Raw genomic sequence first — 20898 nt, 5'->3', positions numbered from 1 at the left:
TCCATCAAACTTCTAAGGGCAGAAGTCGCACTACGGTCTGAACGCTGGCCACTCAATTGCTGCGGTGTTGATGGCGATTGTTGTGGGGTACGAGCAGGTGACAGGGAACGGTGTCTTTGAAACTGAGAATGCTCTCTCGGTATCGAGGTAAGTTTCAATGTCGAGGATTCACGGCTCTTTGCTGCTTTCGACGTCGAGGACTTCGATTTCGACGACTTCGATGTCGAGGACTTCGATGTCGAGGACTTCGATGCCGACATTGATGCCGAGGACTTCGATGTTGAGGGATCTATTACCCGCTCTCTGCTCGATGTCGAGGGCTTCGGCACCGACGATCTCGATGTCGAAGGAGGGGTCGATGCTGACAGACCTCTCCTGCTCCCCTCTGCTGGGCTAGATGTACGAGGTTCCGCACTCCACTCAATTTCCGAGCCCTGCGCCGATGAAGGCGATGGGGTCGTATGTTTGCGATTCTCTCCAGCCTCAGACTCTGGCGCGTCTTGCCGGCACCTCTTCTCACGGCGTCTTTGGTCACTAGAGGAGACCTCCAATGGCCTCTTAAAAGCAGGATCAGTGGACACAGTTTTAGACTGCATAGAAGCAGCTCCGTGTCCCTCCGCACCTAATGCCGCTTTCGATGTCGAAGGCGCTTCTGGGCGAGGGGTAGAAGGGCGCAGCGCGTCCTCATATAACGCCGCCCTCAGACGCAGCGCCCGGTTCGTCCTGGTCTGTTTAGAGAAGGCACAACAGATCTTACAGGCAGCCATATTGTGTTCTTCTCCCAGGCATATGAGGCAGAGGTCGTGGTGATCAGTGGAGGGTAATTTAGCCCTACACTTCTCGCAACGCTTAAAGGTAGTCTTCGTTTCCATCTTCCGTTTCCAGTCCGGTTCATACACAAAATATCCGTCCAATCTTTCATCAAAGTTATACCGCTAAGAAGTTATCACGTCCAAAGTACAGTCCAGAGTCAAAATTACCAGAAAAAACAGTCCTAAAGTATGCCTAAGCACTAGTAAACACAATAGTTTCTGCTACCGAGGAGCCCAAACGGAAAACGCCCAACCGCTCTATATAGATAGCAGGCAGCAGCACGTGCGAGTGGGCGGTTGGGCGTCGCGAGGAGCTACCTAGTCGGCCCGAGAGGTGCCTGCGCAGGCGCAGAACCCATTTACTTATGGGCTCAACGGATCACGATCCAGATCATTCTGGATTTCTGTAAAGAGGAGCGTAAAAGATAGAAGCAGCAGATGATATGGCTTTCTGCCACATTTATTTATATAATCAAGTCAGCACAACTAGATATACTTATAATCTACTGATGGAACTGTGCACTAGATTGGAATTCATTTCACACTGAAGAACTATCAGAAGGAAAATCAGGTTGCTTACCTTAACAGGCGGCCTTTAAGTGATCCGGTGTCACTCACAACATGGGTTATGAGTGTGCACAATAGCCCCCATGGAAGGATTTTCAAGCTCCCCAAAGCACTCTATAGCTCCATCCTTCACTCACTAAGAGTGCTTGAAATATTCGGCAGCAGAGTGCTCTTTTGCTCAGTTCCTGATCGACTGCTGTGATCTGTCTTCCAAGGTGGGCTGATGTGCCAAGTCTGGAGCAGACAGCAGGTCTACCCGCAGATCTCAGTTGGTAGACCAGCTCTTGCCCCCACCCCAAAAGTGTCATTTTGTGGCCCATTTTCCCAGAAAAATGGGCCTCAAAATGACATGCAAATAAACCAGATCAATTTGGGTGATTCATCAAGACCAAGCCACCTGCTTTCAGTGAATCAGTTTGATGGGTCTGCAATTCTATTCAATCTTAAATCAAATTACAGGTTTTGATTCATGCACACCCCTAGAATCATGCCCTTTAGAAAAGGACTGCGACTTGAGAATCAAAAGAGGATTTCATCTTCCTCAGTTTCCATAGTATGAACTCTTCATAGGCATCAGGTAGTGAAGGCAATGGCATATAGAAAGGATCTTTCAATATTCCTATCCTTCTAATACAGCCTGGTGAGCTCCAATAGTCCATCCTTCTCCTATAAGAGGGGTATGAAGGAAGTGAGATATGGTCCCTTTCTTGCCAAGGGTGATTCCTTTCCAAGGAAAAGGAAAGGGTACCTTTCCTTTCCAAGGAAAATAAGATGGAGAAAAAGCAGGTGTCACTCTAGCTGTGAGGCTGATGGTGTTTTAGGGAAAGGCAGTGCACCAGAACTAACATCATCTTCAACATCGAGGCTATGCAGAGAAAAGCCCTTAAAGGTCGATCCAGAAGGTGCTCTATGTGGAGACCACAGGACAGAATTGATGTCTGGAAAAATAGGAAATTCCTTTGACATAGATGGTGTGGAAGGAAAGTTGAGACCGAAATCAGGTGGTGCAGGGACATTTGGGGAAGCAAGTGGTTGCCTTCCTGATTCAGACATGGGCACAGTCGACATCAGTGTCAATATCGATGGCATCGAGGTTTGCTCCATAGAGGGAGCAGCCGTCACAGTTGACATCAAACTTGTTGCTGGAGTCGTCAGTATCGATGACAGAATATGTGATTCTGTAGAGATTGGGGGATTGGTAGACTCAGCCTCAATGATCTTTGGTGAGGAAGATCAAGACTGGATTGGGGGCATAACCTGAACCACAGAAGGTGAGGTTATTTACTCCATAGGCAATTTCGAAATCAGGGACAGTGGTTGAATCAATGTTGATGGAGTTGAATGCTTCTCTTTCAGAATGGTCAGTATCACCCTATGGAGGGGCTTCAATATCCAAGTGACGGTGTTGTGGTTGATGTCGACGAAGTTTTCCAGTGTTTAGAGTGGGCTGGAGAGCTGTTCTCATGGTGTTTCCACGCCTTCGTCTTTTAAATAAATATTTAATTTTCAATACTCAGTACAAAATAAAATAAAAAGATACATGTTTTCTAAACAATCATATCCACACAGCCATACAAAAATTCTTGTGGTGTCTATGTCTGTCTATGGAGACGACATGAGGTTTTAAAAAATATTTCTCTAGAGGTCTTAGCAAGGGAAGTTGTCGAAACCGACTGCAACTTAGGTTGTCGATGGTTGGACAATGTTGATGTCGATGGTAATGGGGGACTGCAGCATCGGGGTTGGAGGATGCATCACTTGTTTGTGCAAAACAGCCCTTAATTGCTATTCTCTGCTTCTTCTGGTTTGCTTTGAAAAGGCTAAGCAAATTTTGCAGGTTCAGACGATATCGTCCTCTCCAAGACAAAGCAAGCAGAGATTGTGTCTGTCGGATGAGGGGAGCATGCTGCTGCATGAAAAACACTTCTTAAATGTTTTTTTAGCATCCATCAGTACAAATACCAAGAAAACTAATCCAAATCGCAAGGCGAAGAGTAAACTTAAGGCAAACAGTAGTCCAAAAAAATGTAGCATCTCAGCTGTGATATTATTTAATTTTCAGGAACCAAACATGACCAAGGAGCGAATCCTGAGGGAAGCACACATAATGGCAGTTGAGAAGGAACTGAGCAAAAGGGTGCTCTGCCGCTGAAGATAATGTGCATACTTAGCGTGCAAAGAGTGGAACTACAGAATGCTTTGGGGAACCTGAAAATCCTTCCTCGGGGGCTACTGCACAGGTGCATAACCCACATTGTGAAGGAAACCAGATCACCATAAAGATCTGAAAGTTTTCTTATTACTATATGAGATTTGGAACTCAACTGATGGACCTGAACCACCAAACCCATTCATTATGTTATTTGCTAACATGAAAAATCAAACAAATGCATATTGGGGGCTTGAGTGAATTTCCCCATAAAAGGACGAGCAATCTGGGTTGCTTGCACACTAGCCCTTTCATTGGCATCTCTGTGCTTTGCTCACTCATGGAGCTTCCAGATAAATGTTGTCATCAGAACAGATCATGGTGCTTTTCTGTGCCCCACTGGTGTGTTTTTCAGACCTGATCTGTGGTCCTCTCTTTGGTAATCAAAGGCAATTATCGCTCCAGCCTGTCTAGTGTGGATAGACAAAATACTGGCTCCTGTGATTTTAGCTTATAAACTTCTTCTTTGCAGGTTCAGCCATTTTAGCATTTCCTGTTGATTCCAACAGGTGGATTACTTATTACACGTACTTCCCCACAGAACTCATCATACCAGATGCTTATTTATTTGTAATTGCATTTATATATCACCTTTCATACAGGCATATCCTGTTCTTTTCAGCACCATTCTATCTTCACAGCATCCCTGTTAGGTAAGGTACACTAAGAGATAGCAAGTAGCCCAAGTCACCTACCTAGTGAACTTCATGGTTGAGCAGGGATTTGAACCTGGGTGGTAAACCCCTCCTGTATTCTACCAAAGAAAACCACATGGCTCTGTGGTCACCAGGAGTCAACACCAACTCGATGGTGCAACTTTACCTTTACCTCCAGATCTAATGCAACGTTCTAACTGCTGCATCACAGTGGCTTGCAAAAACTAAATCAATTTTTTAAAATAGTAAAAAAGAGTGCCATAAATAAAAAGGCTGTTCAAGAAGCAATTACTCACCAATCCCCCAGCTAGGATCAACAAGAAGTACTAAAATGGGGGCTAAAACTGCAAGGAATAAACTTTTGTTTGAAGTTGCCAGGGACCTTTGGCTGAATGGAACTTACTGGTGAGCAGACACTGGGCATGGTTTAAATGCTACTTTGATTAGTGTGGCCATGCTTTGCTTGGACATCCTTCCCCTTGTGAGCATGCAGAGTGGATTGGCATGCTGGGCTGAGTGCAGGGAACATGTGAGCCCTCATTTTTAAGGCCAGTGGACGGCATAGTCTAAATCGGCCCACTACCAACGCATTTTGACCATGGGGAAGGGGACTGCTAGTTAAAATAAGATTATATTAAATGGCCTGTGGGACTTCTGCTTTAATTCTGCTTCCAACTAATTGTGAAAAAGCAATGCCTCAGCAGTGTTAAAAGGCTCTAGTGTAGAAGCAACCTTGTAGAAGACTCAGGACTTTATTATTTCACCAGCCTGATCTCTCCAGAGTTCTTATAAACAATGATGTTTAGACAGAAATGTAGGCATTTGGGGGTGCTGCTTTTTTAAAATATAGGACCTCATTACTGCTGTTTTAAATATGACTATGGATCTCTAATGCAGTATTAAGATTAATATTTTAATTTGGTAATTTAGAATAAATGTTTTAGTTTCTTATATACTTTTGTTATATTGTTGTTTGTGGCTTTGAGAATGCTGATATAAAGTGGGATATACAATGTTTAAAAACAACCCAACTCTAAAGAGAAATTTGATATATACTTGCCTGAGAATACCATTCAGCTAGATTTTCTTCCTTCTTAGCCTCTAGACCCAATCTGTAATATTTGAAAGGGGGGGGGAGAAATATTTAAGACATTTTTTGCCCCAAAGGCAACTACTATTAGTGGCTGACATCCAAAATTATTCATAAATAGTCCCACTGACCTTAATGGGACATGTTACTACTCGAATAATCATGAACAACCATTCATCGGCTTTTAAGATCTCCCACATCAAAATATTAAACTTGTTTTGCTTAAAATTAAGCAACATTCTTTAAAAGTATCCAAACATAAATTTGATATTAAAAATTTAGATACATTTTACTGTTTTATTTGCATGAGTCTTCAAGCTGTCACATTCCCTCAAAAACCAACACATTTAGTGGGACAACAATTTACAAGGCTATGCTGTCAGTCATGCTGAATGTAAATACATAGGCTTATTAAATAGGACATTTTGAAACCTCTGACTGTGTTGTTTTTCTTCAGAAAAACACCATATTTTACTACCTTTCCCACTCCCAAATGTTGAGTTCTGCTGTGCTTTTTCCTCTGCCTGAAATATGTCTTTCCTAGCCAAGGATTCTCTTAAAACATCTTCTTAATTTCTGCCACAAAGCTGTCTCATGGAATCCTATAGCCCCAGACATACCATGCAGTCTGTTACTAACTTCATTATATCTTTATCAAATCAAGCCCTCTCTTAATCTTTGTTCTAAGAGGTCAGGATAGGTTCCATGTCACTTGTATATTTAACACAGAATTTAGCAAAGAGTTGATACTAAAGAAAGGTTAAGCAGAAGCAGTAACAGTTATAAAGAAATCAAGAAACATTAATACATTTCCCCTCTCTTTAGCAACAGCCTCAGTCTATGGTGTGTATAATGCATGGAGGTATACATTTCTTTTTGCGGGGGAGGGATTTTACAAATACCTGCTTCACAGAATAGCTTCTTTCTTTACCCCTCAGCCACATGCTCCTGCCGTCTCCTCTCCCCAAACTAATGGACTCAAATCAGCTCTGAATGACTGGACAATCATTACAGTTGGTGATCTACTTACCTCTCCAACACAGTGGATGGTTACTGTAGAATAAGCCTAACACTGCCAGCAAGAAAACTGTTTCCTGCTTCCTGCCTAGGTAAGCTATAGAATTTCTACTAACTAGCAGTAGTTCTCCTTGTCCAAGCAACTCAAGTGCAAAGGATGGGGAAGAGAAATAAGTCCAAGCTGGTGGTGCATATAGCAAATGGAAACCATTATTTCCCTCAAATTTTCTTTAAAAGTTAGTACTGTGTACAATACACTGGGGCATATTGTAACTGGAACATTAGTCAGAAAATACTATTATACTAGCTGGGCCGGGCGCAGCACATCTGTGCCTCTAGTTTCCCCCACCCGCACCGCCGTTTTCTCCTGCTGGCAGCTTGCTTGCGAACTCTCACGAGAGCTGCCACACATGGGATCAGCAATGGGTACACCTAAGATAAATATACAGAGAGATATATATAGATATGAAAAAACAGCAAACCTAGAAAGAGGTTTCCTGCTTTTTATTATGTCTTCTGACTAGCACAAAACCATTTTGAACGTTTAACTGTCCCCCTCACCATGCTGTTCCAATTATATGTTAAGAAGGCTTCCAATCTATTTACCTGGTTTGCTTCTTAGGTCCTTGACCTTCTCCTGGTCCATTTGAAGACAGGTTGCTATTACCACCTTGATCTTTCTGTGCTTCTTTCTTCTGATCTTCATTCTGTTTCTGTTGCTTGTTCTGCTTTTCAGATTTGTTCTCTTTCTCCTTCTTCTTCTTGTCTTTATCCTCTGCACCAGTAGCAGAGACGGGTTTATAATCCACTCCCGCCAGTGATTTGTACTGCGCCTTCAACTGAAGGAGTTCTTGCACTGCACCATCAATTTTATCCTTCGGGAGGATAAAGCAAGAAAGAACAAAGAAAAAAAGAACCAAATAAAGCATCACAGTTATGACACCCAAGAATATGCTAGAAACTGTAACAAAAGTTACTGGGGACACCACACTAACGTAAGTGGTCAGTTATTAGAAACCTCCTGGTTTTTGGCAAACCATTGTCAGTCGCTTTGTCCAAATCAGCAAACCAGGTTTTGACCCTGGTTGTCGAGGCTTACATAAACCATGGTTTGGTTTAGACTTAACATCAAACTACAGTTTGCCAAAACCAGAAAGTTACTAATCAATACATCTGCAAACTGAGTAAGGAGGCACTTTTGGTGATTCTCTTACATTTAGTAAGGGAAGAACAACTGGCCCTTATACAGTCCCAGCACAGCATCCCTCCAGTGGTGGTTGCTGGTATATACCGTACCTTGCTTTTCAGTTTGTGAGACAGAGACCTTCTTATTTCTTTTTCTATGTAGGTAACTTTTTTTTGTTGAAAAGCAGCTTGTATACATATAATAAAACCAGAAGAACCAAGGGGAGAAACGAGTGCATGAGCATGGTGCTCATTCACATAATGCTAAACCATCATTTGATGTTACATCTGAACTGATGCAAAAACTTTCAGAAGTTCAAAAACATTAGATTGCTTTTACTTTAGTAAAAGGAAAGCACTGAAAGTACTACCAGCAGTAGCAGTAGTAGTAGCGCAGTCTGTAACTATCAACTTCTTGGAGAACATCTGTGCAAGCAACATCTGGAGAACTTAACTTCTTGGTCAACACCGGCATGCATATGGCCTTGGCGTATGTGTGGTGGCCATGTGCATGCTGCCATTGCACAAGGGCAACTGGGGGGGAGCGCTGCCAGCACGCAAAGAGAGCTGGGGGGAGCGCTGCCAATACAGGAATTGGCAGCGCTGCAGGAGCTAGTAAGCACCTGATTTCCTTCATTTTATAAAGGTGCTGGGGATGTGCTAAGAATCGCACTTTGAATCGTGATCTGTGCACATCCCTAGTCTTGTGAGAGAACATGTATAATCAAAAGATCACCTGCTACAGGTAAGCAACCTGTTTATCTTTAAGGTGAGCCATGCTCCCTCACAAAATGGGTGATTGGCCAGCACACCTGAATGGTGGCAGCTTCTTTAGAACTGCCCGACCAAAGCTGGCCTCCGCCACTGAGCAGATGTCCACAGCATAATGTCTTCCAAAAGGGAGGTCCAAAGACCATGTTGCTGCTTTGCAAATGTCCATTAGGGATGCGCATGGAAGGTGGGGGGAGGGAATAACTTTAAGGGTGGGGGAGGGTGCACTCCCCTCGCTGCGTTTCCCCCACCAGCACTCTCTCTGGTCTGGCGGGGCGGCAGCATACATCTCTGCTGCCCCGTCCTCTCCTCAGACTGGCAGTGACCAGAAGTAACCAAGAGACCACACATCTCATCCCAGATGTCTTGCTGAAAGTGCAGCCATATGAACTTTTATGGAGGCATTTGATAGAGCAGGGTTTCTTAACCTGGGCCCCCCGGATATTGTTGGACTACAACTCCCTTCATCCCCAGATATGGCCTTTGTGGCTGAGGATGATGGGAGTTGTAATCCAAAAACATCTGGGGGCCCAAGGTTAAGAAAACCTGCTCTACAGGCTTTGGAGGAATCAAATCCCTTAGTTGCCACTTAGTGTGTGAATCTCTGCCATTTGCATTTATAATTAGGTCTTGTTGATTCCTTCCTTTTGTTTAGGAGGATTTCATCTAGCTTCCATGCTGTCAGGTTGAGCACTTGGGGGTCACAGTGGAAGATAGGGATGTGTGAACCAGCTCGATCTCAAGCCAGTTCGAATTCGAACTGGTTGGTTCGAGGGCTTGACCTCGAACTGAACCAGGCCTGGTTCGGCTTGAGCCAAAGCACACGTCGATTCAGGAGTGCTGGATACCATTAAATTTTATTTTTAAAGATTTGTCTTACTGCTGCCAAGGGCTTTGGTGACCTTGGGGGTTGCTGCTGCGGCCACGGGTGGAGTCTCTGGCAACTCCCCCTCCCCCGCCGGCCTCCCCGAGTCTCCAATGGCCATTTTGGCCCTGTTTGCGTGCACTGCGGCCAACAAATAAATCTTGCAGGCTCTAATGTTATGATTTTCACCCAAACAAATTAAACACCGATCATGCCTATCTGAGGAGCAAAGAGTCCATCTACAAGAAGCACATTTTGAAAAAGCTTTTTTGCTGTCCGTTAGTACCAGTCCTACTCCTAATCGCAACCCAGAAGCTAAACGTTAAACTGTCAAAAAACCGAAAACCAGGGTAAACGTATACTGACAATCTCTCACTGGAACAGAATTTGACTGAGGACCAAATCCTTCATGAGCGGAACACCACAGGAGAACACCAAAGCGGTTGAGGAGGAACTGAGCAATGGGCACTCTAACAGCTCAAAATAACAAATGCACCTCATTCACGGTGAGTGGACTCAAGAGCATCTTGAGGAGCTGAAGAATTCTTCCACGGGGGTTAATGCGCAGGTGCAGAAGGCACTTTGTGAGGGAACATAGATCACCTTAAAGATAAGCCAAGTTCTGCAAGTGGAAGTCTCACATTCTGGCTGCAGAATATATGCTTTATCCCTTCTCAGATATCACAGCTGAGTGGCACAGTACAGCCTTTGCATGCCAAAAGTCACAGGTTCAATTCCCAATACCACTATATAGGATCTCAGATAGAAAGGCTAGGAATAGGTCTCTCTGCCTAAGACTTTGGAGAGCCCCTATCAGGTAGTTGATTATACTAGGCTAAATTTATTATTATTATTTTACACAGTCAGACAGGTGTTATTGACTGGTTTGTTTTATCCAGACATCGAGTCCTTCCCAAGGACCTGGGATGCCAGAATTTTATTGTCAATGTTGTTGCTGTTGTTATAGATATCGTCGCAGAATATAGGCTGTTCCCAGTAAAGCTGCTTTTTGTAATTGGCTGATGGTGATTTCTGTTTATTTCGATTTCTATACCGCCCTTCCAAAAATGGCTCAGGGAGGTTTACACAGAGAAATAACAAACAAATAAGATGGAACCCTGTCCCTAAAGGGCTCGCATTCTAAAGAGGAACGTAAGATAGACATCAGCAACAGTCACTGTAAGTACTGTGCTGGGGGTGGATAGGGCCAGTTGTAAATTGGTCAATGATCTGACTCAACTTAAGATGTCATATATTTGCCACTCTCTTCTCTTTTTGTATCTGCAACTGCTAACATTTAGATTGCAAATTCCTTGAAATAGGGGCCAGTGAGTTTTTGCTGATGTTATTCTATAGAGTGCCATATGTTCACTATACAAATAAATAATTATAAATTAAAATTACAATTATGCAAATTAACACAATCAAACCTAGATACATATTTTGCTTTGCCTTGCCATGAAATTAGGATTTTTACATCTAGGAGGTTGGTGGCAACATGGTGGGAGCACAGGGGCAGGGAAGATAGGCTGGAAGACTGAGGGAGAAACAGGTTGTTTTTACTGTGTCAGGATTACTGGTTTCAATGATAGCTACTTGTCCTGTTGCTTGACTGTCTTGGCAACTAGTGGGTTTCTGTAGGACTTTTATAAAAACCATGAATTCTACAACAGCAGAATGTTGCCAAATTCCACAGTAATCTTTGCAGTTATTGAACTCCAATTGAATAGATGCCTTCTTCCAATCATAGAACAAGATGCTAAGAGATATCTTCCATCTCTCTCTCTCTCTCCAAGGCATACCCATCACTAATCCCATGCGTTGCAACTCTCGCAAGAGTTTGCGAGCAACTGCCTGGACAGCGACAGGGACGGGGCGAGAAAATGGCAGCGGCAGCAGGTGGGGAGGGAAAGCACTAGCCAGGCCGGCTGGCGAGAGAAAGCGCTGCCAGCGGGCAGGGAGGGAAAGCACCGGCCAGCGAGAGAAAGTTAACTGGGAGGGGGAGAATGGACTGGGGAAGAAGGGAGGGGGAAAATGAAGATGGGGAGGAGAGACAGGGAAAACTAGGGGCACAGATGCTATGCATCAGATCAGCATGTTATGAATAAAAATGAATGTTGTGTTTTGTGTCCTAGGATCCACACAAATACATTAACAGGTGACTAACATTGTTACCTTTTCTGCCTTCTCGGCTTTTAGTTTCCGGACCTCCTCTCCTTGCAGAGCAACCTTGGTAAAGAGAACTTTTGCTTCCGGTGTGTCAGGGCCACTGCATTCTGTACTTGGTAGCTGATTGAAGGTAGATGCCTGAGGTGGTGGTGGCTGCCCTGGCTTATAGTCCTGACCAGTCTTTTCTTTATACTCTGCTTTCAGGGAAAGGAGGAGTTTTACAGCTTCATCTACTTTATCCTAGGGAAAACATACCAAAGAATAGTAAATAAGGCAACTGCAAAAGGGGTATGTGTGGTGTGCGTCTAGATCTTGCCTCTTGCCTGCATATTCCAGAGCATGCCAACAACAGCCTATTTAAATCAGTAATCTTGCATTAAATGGGACCTATGCAGATTTATTTCCCAGTTGCCACCACTCATATAGCCTACCTTCACAAACAATGGTATTCAATAATCCAAATGGATAAAGGGAAAATATTAGCACTCTCATCTCTCTAGAGCAGAGATTCTCAATGTTGGGTCCCCAGATGGTATTGGACTTCAACTCCCATAATCCCCAAACCCAGTGGTCTTTGGTTGGGGATTATGGGAGTTGAAGTCCAATAACATCTGGAGACCCAACGTTGAGAATCCCTGCTCTAGAGCAGGCCTGCTCAATTTAGGCCCCCCAGCTGTTTCTAAACTCCCATAATCCCTGGCCACAGTGGCCAATAGTCAGGGATTATGAGAATTGTAGGCCAACATCTGCAGGAGGGTCAGAGTTGAGAAGTCACCTGAGAAGTCCCCTGTTAAAACTAGAATTATGCAGTTAATGCAGAAAGAAACTGTATCTTGGACCTATATTAATCAGGAGCAGTATTTTTGGAGCATTTCCATTCATCAGTAGTAGTTTTTTCATCAATTAAGAAAATACATACACACATTTACCACTATTATACCTTGGAAACTTTTTCTGCTTTGAGTTTCCGTACCACCTCGCCTTGTTCAGCTACCTTATTGTACAGAGCTTTTCTGTCTACTGGGACAGACGATATCAAACCATTGCAGGATGGAGGAGAAGAAGCAGAATTACAAGAGGAGGAGGAAGAAGAGGTGGAAGAGGAAGGAGGAACTGCAGGTGGATTTCCTGGTTTATAGTCATGACCTGTTTTTTGTTTATATTCTGCCTTTAGAGCAAGAAGGACTTTCACAGCAGCATCTATCTGATCCTGAAGCAGGGAGAGAATATAAAGGTATAAGTAAGAGTGGAAATGTTTCTAAAAAGCACATGGGCTTGAGTGATGAGAGACAGAGGACAATATCAAATCACCATATTGCTTTAACACATTTTCATCTTTTGCCTGCATTAGGATTATAAATTGCCCCAAGTATTTTTTTTTTAAAGCTAGATATAAATATTTTACATAAAACAAAAGCCAGATCTTGGGTAGACAACTTGTTTAGTATTAAGGACTTGATTATTCCTGGCAGTATGTGTCCTGAATTTTACTTTTGTCTATAACATTATCCAAATGTTAAGTGGGAAGAAATTCTTTTTTACTTGTGTTCCTGTTCCAAAACTATTCCCCTTATTTGAATTCTTATTTGCAACAAAAATGATTAGAAGTGTTGGACCCAATTCACCAGGCCCTTCAATTACAGAAATTCCAGTAAACTCAATAGCAGGCAGGACATTCTATCCTTCTATTAACTGCTACTCTTTTGAGGATCATATATCATTTTTCCAATATGAGAAAAAGTAAAGATGAAAGTGAAGTGGGCTATTATGGAAGCTAGCTATAATAATACATCACTGTTGCCATCTTGGATTAATTTTCAAACTGTAGATTAATTTACACTATGAAGTTACCATTGATAATGCTGTTCTCTCTGCTTAGACAACAGATTAATCTGTCTAGCATGCAATAACATAATAGCAAATATAATTATTGTTTACTACTTAAAGAAACTTTTAAAGAAATAAAACATCCTTGCTATCATTTAGCATTGTAAATATTCCAAGGACCTACTACTGCATCTTAAACACAGATTGTTCAGTACCCTTTTTACTTCTGTGACCATTATACCTTTGACACTTTCTCCACCTTAAGTCTACGGACCACTTCGCCTTGTTCAGCTACTTTACTGTAAAGAGCTTTGCTGACTACTGGACAGAGGGATGTGGAGGGAGGAAGAGCAGGAGGAGTTGCACTAGGGAGGAAACTCTTTGGTGGGCTTCCAGGCTTGTATTCCTGGCCCGTTTTTTGCTTATATTCTGCTTTCAGAGCTAGAAGAACTTTCACAGCAGCATCTATCTGATCCTAAAACACGAAGTGAAAGAAGAGTTAAAGGAAAGAAAGACAAAAAGGAAGAACATGGCATAGAATAGACGTGATTATTAGTATGCCCGAAGTCAAGTTGACAAAAGGGAGGGATTCTCAATAAAGTGGGAAACATCATTTGTTCTTCACTAGAAAAAGCTATGAAAATGTGAGGCAGAGCGGGATATAAAATGTAAAAATAATAAAATAAATAAACTAAGTAGAATACAGCACACTTTTTTTCAACAACATAGGGACTTCTTTGTAAACCATCTTGCCATGAGAATTACCCATGGCCACTCCTTTAAATAAAAGTAGGAACACTCTGCAGTTTTATGGTGTCTGTGGGCTCATGTTCTTAGCTTTTGAGGAAAGGGGGCGGGGAGGCCAGGCAATATTTGGCAACCTCTTTAGATTAACGGGAGTGTTGTCTGCGGTATCTGTCCTTTTCTACTCAGTCAACTTACAAAAGGGCTTTAAAAAATAAACCTCATACAGAGACTGGCAGCGGTGTTGCCTATCTGGATACCAATAGGTGAAGGAAGATATATTTTGATGATCCCATCAATTCTAGTTCACAAAGCAAGCAATTATTAGTTAGTACAATTAGATAGTACAATTCCTGTTCTTCCCCATAGATTTCAATCAAAAACTGCTGTCTTGAATGTCTTGTGAGAACAAATTTCAGTTCTGCTAATATAACATTCCAGAAAGAATAGCGCTCTCTCAGAAGAGAGAAAAACAGCTGAATGTAGGTTTGGATGAGATAAAGAGGATATCCTGCCAAAAGTCACATTTACACACAATTGCTGTTCATGTGAACTTTTGAGGGGGAAAACACAAATGCCCGGGAAACATTCTGTTCAAAAATAACATATGCAACTAATATTATTTGTGGCAGAAGACAATGTGAGCCATCCAATCCAACAGGACAAACCTCCAGAGAGTTTAAAGTCTCTTGAAACATCATAGAGATGGAAAACCTCGATTAGTCTTCATCTCACAAAAGGACATAAGCATCATCTAAAGCTCTTTTAAAACAGTTCTCCTTGGACCAGGTTCTGCATGTACTAACCTTGTGTGCCTTTTCCGCTTTCAATTTTCGGACCACTTCCCCTTGCTCAGCTACATTATTATAAAGTGCTTTACTGTCTGAATTGGTGGTAGCAGCCTCACACTTGGAAGGCTGGACCTGAACAGCTGCTACTGGAGAATTTCCAGGCTTGTAGTCTTGACCAGTCTTCTCCTTATATTCTGTTTTCAAGGCCAACAGCTGTTTCACAGCAGTGTCTATATCTTCCTTTGCCACCTTCTTTGATTTCAGGTCACGAACCACATCACCTTGAGCAGACACTCTGTTGTAAAGGGCTATGTGGTCCTCGGCTGAAGAAGAGGCTGCATCAGGAGAAACACCAGCCACAAGCGAAGGAGTGGGTCCTTTCAGTGCAGTACTAGTCTTCAAAAATAAAATAAAATAAAATACAGGTATACATTTTCGTAATGCAAGATGGATGGAAACACATAATTAAAATAACGTTAGAATTAAAGCAAAGCTGTAATTTGCACTTTCAGCTATGACTCCAACACTCAAAATTGCCTGGTACTACGAATCCCATTCACTTAAATCTACTTCTACCTAGTACTTCAGTACATTATGTTACTTAAAATATGCACCATCACCATCAGCCCCGCGAACGGGACAGTATCAACTGTTTTTGCTGAAAAGAATGAAAAATTAAACAAAAGAGAATAACTAACACTGTAACCTTCACTGTATCTACTCTGGATGGGAAAGGAGATTGCCAGTTTTGATGACTAATTCTGTGCAGTTCAAAAGCTGGCACACTCCTGTATCAACTGTCCCCCTTTAGGAATCTCACAACACTGTATAAACTAAGCTCTTTTACATAGTTTCACTTTATGCAGAAATAATATAGACCTTAAAAGGAAATGGAGGAAGACAGCAAAGGCAGAAATAATTTGTTCAAAGTTCAAAAACTGGTGGAAAGGTGGGATTCCAGAACTTAATGGCCCAGCATTCCTGAGTATCCCTCTTGGCTAACAGCAATCCATGTAAATTGGATTTCCTTACCTCTCTCTTTACAGTTTCTGCCTTAGTCTTCTCCTTAGAGCCAGAAGTTGGCATTTCTTTTGTATGACCATCAGGGATATAAATCAAAATGCATGGTGCTTCTTTACAGCTATATGGGCTGCAGAAAAAGATTAAATCAAAGCATTTTCTTCATTATTTCATCAAGGTGATTAGATCAAGATAATACAAACACAATACCTATCAACATCATTTGGTAATCATCATTTGGTAAGCTCTACCAGTTCCAATAATTGAGTCAATAGGATGTGTAACCCAACCAGAGAGACACTTATTAAGCAAGTCTCACTGATTTCAGTGGGACCTATTCCCAGTAAGTGTACACAGCATTGCAGTCTTAAAAAACACTCACTTTTGTCTGAACTGTGTCTGTTGTTCTCATCAATCTGATGAGAGTTCTTTTGATAGGAAGTTACCAGCCACAAACCTTTTCAGAGGTATATGAAAAAAGTAGAATTGTCCAAATTTAGTATTTTAACTCAACAAGGTCAATTTTTGTTTCATCCCTTTGTGCTCTGCCTGCTTTTGTAATAGTGCCACTTACAAGGAATAGTATCTAGTGCTGAGCTGAAAAGGAGGGAGACATTTCACAACTCTTTCACCCCCTGTGAAACAGACTTCCTCTCTGTGATGATTTTGTGCATGCCTTTGTGAGAAGGCAATAAACTATTCACAAGAGGAGGGGTATGGAAGAACACATCTTCACTGCTAAGGCATGTGGGCGGACACTTCTTTGCCCCAGCTCAGTCACACTTGAGCAGCTTCAGCAGAACTATGGATGTGCATGGAACTGGCGGGGGCCGGTTCGATGGTGGTGGGGGATAACTTTAAGGGCGGGGAAGGGTGCACTTACACACACACTCCCACCAGCACTCAGTTTCCTCCAAGTCCGTCGGGGCAACAACATACCTCCCTGCTGCTCCCTTTACTGGAAGTAACCAGAGGTACTCAACGCGCCTGTGCACGTCGGGTGCGTGCACGCAACGTCCACGAGATGCACGCCCAACATGCGCAGGCGCGTAGAGAACTTCCGGTTACCTCCAGTAAAGGGGGCAATGGGGCGGTAGGGAGGTACACTGCTGCCCCAACAGACTTTGAGAAAACTGTGCACCGGTGGGGGAAACGCAGCAGGGAGGGATAAGTGCACCCTCCCACGCCCGCCCCCATCAAGGCAGACACTCCGCCCCCCATCAAGCATTTGAACCGGCCTGTGCTCGAACCTGTTTGGAGGCCCATAAAAAGGCCTCCGAACAGGTTCATGCACATCCCTAGGCAAAACATGAATGGGGATGTATATTTAGCTATGCATCCAAATGCATATTCCATTGAAATGCCATGCAGATGGATGCCATTTACGTTCAAATGTACATCTGAATGTGGATATAATCCATTAGTATCACACTATTTCAGCATCTCACAAATCCCAGGCTTCCTAGATTAGGATGTTCAGAGACACAGTTATTTAATACAATAATTTATCTCAGGTTTCTGTTCTAATTATATTACTTGCAAAGGGGATAAAGAGAAGCCCATTTCCCACCCACCCTGCCGGCACAATGTCCATCACTAAATCCAGTAGTTTTGTTAAGTGTCCATTGACTGGATCCTAATTTTTTGTGCTAGCTACTAGATCAAAAAAAAGTTATCAGGGCCTGCTGTTTTCAATGAGATATGCATTTAGATAATTCCATCCATATTTTAATCACGTGTAAGCTACATGTTATTTGAGCTGAACTGGGTTGAAAGTCTTGCTAGACAATGCTGGTGAGTAATGGAAGAGCCAACACAATGTGGCAGAACAGGAAACGTGTCTCAGTTGCCTGGACACATTCCTCCTTCCTCCCTTTAAGGAATCAGCAAATCAGTGGACAATAGCTGTGAATAAGTGTGAAAAAATATGCAGAAAAGAAGAAGAAAAGACAACATCCAAGTGGGAAAATTCCCTCACACAAATCCCCCTATCGCAAATGGCAATTTTTGTAGGGAAAAATCAAACCTCACAAAAGTTCTGTTGTTGCTGTACTGAATTTTAAGCTCAAAATGGAGCTTAAGCAGATAATAAAACATGGCTGACCTACACATTCTATAAATGAAAAGATTTAATGAGACAGAGATCGGATAGCATTACTGGAAACAGACGGCCTACTGTTCTATTTTGTTTTTGTTAAAGAGGAACTGCACTAGAGGTCTCCCTTCCTTGGCGTATGCAATGCAAAATAATTCATCTATAAATTCTGGCAAAGTGCAGTCCACATTAGTCCCAATATATCAATATTAAGCATGTTGTATTTGCATAGACTGCTGGCTGGTTTAACTGAAAAGCAGGGACATTTGTAGTGTGAATTATACAGGTTGAGTATCCCTTATCCGGAATGCTCCAAAATCCGGACATCACGCTGTAACAAAAACAAAAAAACAAAACATCTCAGCTCACTCACTCGCAGATTCCCAACTTTGCTGCTTTTAAACATGTAGTCAAAACTTACTTATTTCAGAAGGCTGTTAGTGACAGGGGTTTTGTCTATAATTCTCTCTAGTTGCGGCTCTGTTTTTATTGTGAAGCTTTTTAATGTTTTTGATGCTCTCGCTTTGGCACTAGAGGGAAAAGGGAAAGCCCTCCTCCTCCACTCCCTGCTCAGTTTGGCGCCTGCTCTATTGGCGTCTGTTTTGGTGCTCTGGATTCCATGCCCAAGATATCTCATTATGCAAATATTCCAAAATCCGGAAAAATCCGAAATCCAGAACACTTCTTCTGGTCCCAAGCAGTCCGGATAAGGGATACTCAACCTGTATTTATGAATTTCACATCACAATGAATTTTAGTGTGGTGAAACTATTCCCATCATAGTCTGCTTTTACAAATCTACTCCCACACATCTCAAATAGGCAACACAAGGAATGAGATTCCAGCTGCTCACCTAATGGACTCATATGGTTGATCACAAATATAAAAGCCTCTTCTTTGAAGCTGTATGATGTCCCCTTTTTTCAGATCTTTCAGGCAAGGATCTCCTAACATCAGTTCTTCTTGCTGTAAACCGTTAAAAAGCAAATCGGCATTACTTCCTAGGAACAACATATACAATGTGCTAAGAATTACTGTAAGGTAAAAGGTAAAGTGTGGCGTCGAGTCAGTGTCGACTCCTGGTGACCACAGAGCCCTGTGGTTTTCTTTGGTAGAATACAGGAGGGGTTTACCATTGCAATCTCCCACACAGTGTGAGATGATCCCTTTCAGAATCTTCCTATATTGCTGCTGCCCAATATAGGTGTTTCCCATAGTCTGAGAAACATACCAGCGGGGATTCGAACCGGCAGCCTCTGGCTTGCTATCAAGTTATTTCCCCGCTGCACCATTACTGTAGCCAAGGTTAATCCAAAGGTCTGGCACTGGAATGTATCCAAAGAAAGTCAGTTATGATGAAGCACCATTGAAGTCAATGAGACAAGTTAGTCAAGCCTAACTTAAAGTAAAGTAAGTAAAGTGTGCTGTCAAGTCGATTTCGACTCTTGAAGCCCACAGAGCCCTGTGGTTTTCTTTGGTAGAATACAGGAGGGGATTACCATTGCCTCCTCCAGTGCAGAATGAGATGATGCCTTTCAGCATCTTCCTATATTACTGCTGCCTGATATAGTACTAGTGGGGATCTGAACCGGCAACCTTCTGCTTGTTACTCAAGCATTTCCCCACTGCAGCATTAGGTGGCTCAAGCTTAATTTCAGTCCCCTTAATTTCAATGAGACTTAACCCTAACCAACTCCCTTTGGATAAAACAATATTTTAATTCATTCTACTATTAGCTGCTTCAAATGTCCTTCTGGACTGAAGAGCAGGACATTAAATTTTTAAGGAATATTTATTTTTAAGGAATATTTTTAAGGAATATTTATATGCTACTTAGGAACACAGGAAGCTGCCATATACTGAGTCAGACCATAGGTCCATCTAGCTCAGTATTGTCTACATAGACTAGCAGTGGCTTTTCCAAGGTTGCAGGCAGGAATCTCTCTCAGCCCTATCTTGAAGATGCCAGGGAGGGAACTTGGAACCTTCTGCTCTTCCCAGAGCAAAAAGGGTATCAGGATGGGCTTATGTAGCAAAAAGGTATGAGAAGATGGTTCCCTGTGCCAAGGTGGCTCATAATATAAAAATAAATATAAGAGAAACCCCAGAAATAGTCACTGTGAAGTATGTTATGCTGCCAGGTGTTGGGGGCAACTCAGAAGTATATGGAATTCAGGCCTGTGTCTGATTTCATTTTATATTAAGAGTTCAATTAAATGCCTGAACTCAAGGTGAACTGACACCCAGGTCTCATGCCTGCCTCATGGACTGCTCTGTGAAGGAAGAGGCGATCCAGCATTGTATTGTGAAATGGGTACTCAAAGAAGCACAAAAGCCAGGCCAGAACGATCCAAATGTTAAAATCTAACCCATTATCAGATAATGTCTTGAAGAAGTGAGAAGCTGAGCTCTCACTTCCTCCTACAAGGTCTATGTGAATCTTTGTCAGTGATTGCTCTGCTATGCCCAAAGGGGATTACTCAGTTGCTGTCTATAGAAATTCCACTCTAGGAAAACACCTGTAGATTTAGTCCTTTTATGAACACCTTCTGGGACCAGGCCCAAATCTGGGGACAAAAGAAGAGGCCCATTTGCAGCTCAGAGATGCAGATTTGCTTTGGGCAATGTCCCCTCCTCAAGATAACAGCTAACAGAAGATGGGATTAAGATCTCCCTGACTAATCAAAAGACAATGTCCAGCAGGTAACAGCAAGTTGTCACCTTTTGGGACCCAGGAAAGATGAGATATTGAATGGACTCTATGGGAGATCAAAGGAAGATACAACTATAAAGAATGAGGCTTACTGGACAGACAGCTAGCAGTCTTTTGCCTGCTAACAGTCTTTTGCCTACACGCAGCTTTTGCCTACAAGCAAGACTTGCTCAAGAGTAATCCAAGGGTTTGCTGCCCAAGCCGCGGGCAACAAGCAGGAACTCTGTCCATGGACAGGAACTCTCTGTGACTTCTGCTGCGCAGTGAAAAGTCAAGACTTCCCCAGCCATGGCGCTCTGACTCTCAGCCTTGCTCTGAGCAAACTGCATGCTTTGATCATCGCTCTAAAAGCTCCTGTCCCCAACCA

General features: G+C 42.6%; 1 protein-coding gene across 5 annotated transcripts in view; it reads right to left on the bottom strand.

The window, feature by feature from the left end:
* EPRS1 (glutamyl-prolyl-tRNA synthetase 1) overlaps positions 1 to 20898 on the bottom strand; it is a 92614-nt gene that overhangs the window by 31098 nt on the left and 40618 nt on the right. For 2 of the 5 annotated variants that reach the window (XM_053308885.1, XM_053308896.1), the window contains 8 exons: positions 18672 to 18784; positions 15736 to 15853; positions 14719 to 15099; positions 13410 to 13643; positions 12282 to 12551; positions 11348 to 11581; positions 6958 to 7226; positions 5305 to 5356 (listed from right to left, as the gene is read on the bottom strand). In XM_053308885.1, coding sequence (XP_053164860.1) covers positions 5305 to 5356; positions 6958 to 7226; positions 11348 to 11581; positions 12282 to 12551; positions 13410 to 13643; positions 14719 to 15099; positions 15736 to 15853; positions 18672 to 18784 — 1671 coding nt within the window. The remainder of the gene's footprint in view (positions 1 to 5304; positions 5357 to 6957; positions 7227 to 11347; positions 11582 to 12281; positions 12552 to 13409; positions 13644 to 14718; positions 15100 to 15735; positions 15854 to 18671; positions 18785 to 20898) is intronic. The other 3 variants (XM_053308908.1, XM_053308914.1, XM_053308900.1) reach the window with 2 other exon arrangements.

This window comes from Hemicordylus capensis, chromosome 1 (genome assembly GCF_027244095.1).
Source record: "Hemicordylus capensis ecotype Gifberg chromosome 1, rHemCap1.1.pri, whole genome shotgun sequence".
Lineage (NCBI taxonomy): Eukaryota > Metazoa > Chordata > Lepidosauria > Squamata > Cordylidae > Hemicordylus > Hemicordylus capensis.
This window is presented reverse-complemented; position numbering and strand designations above follow the sequence as displayed.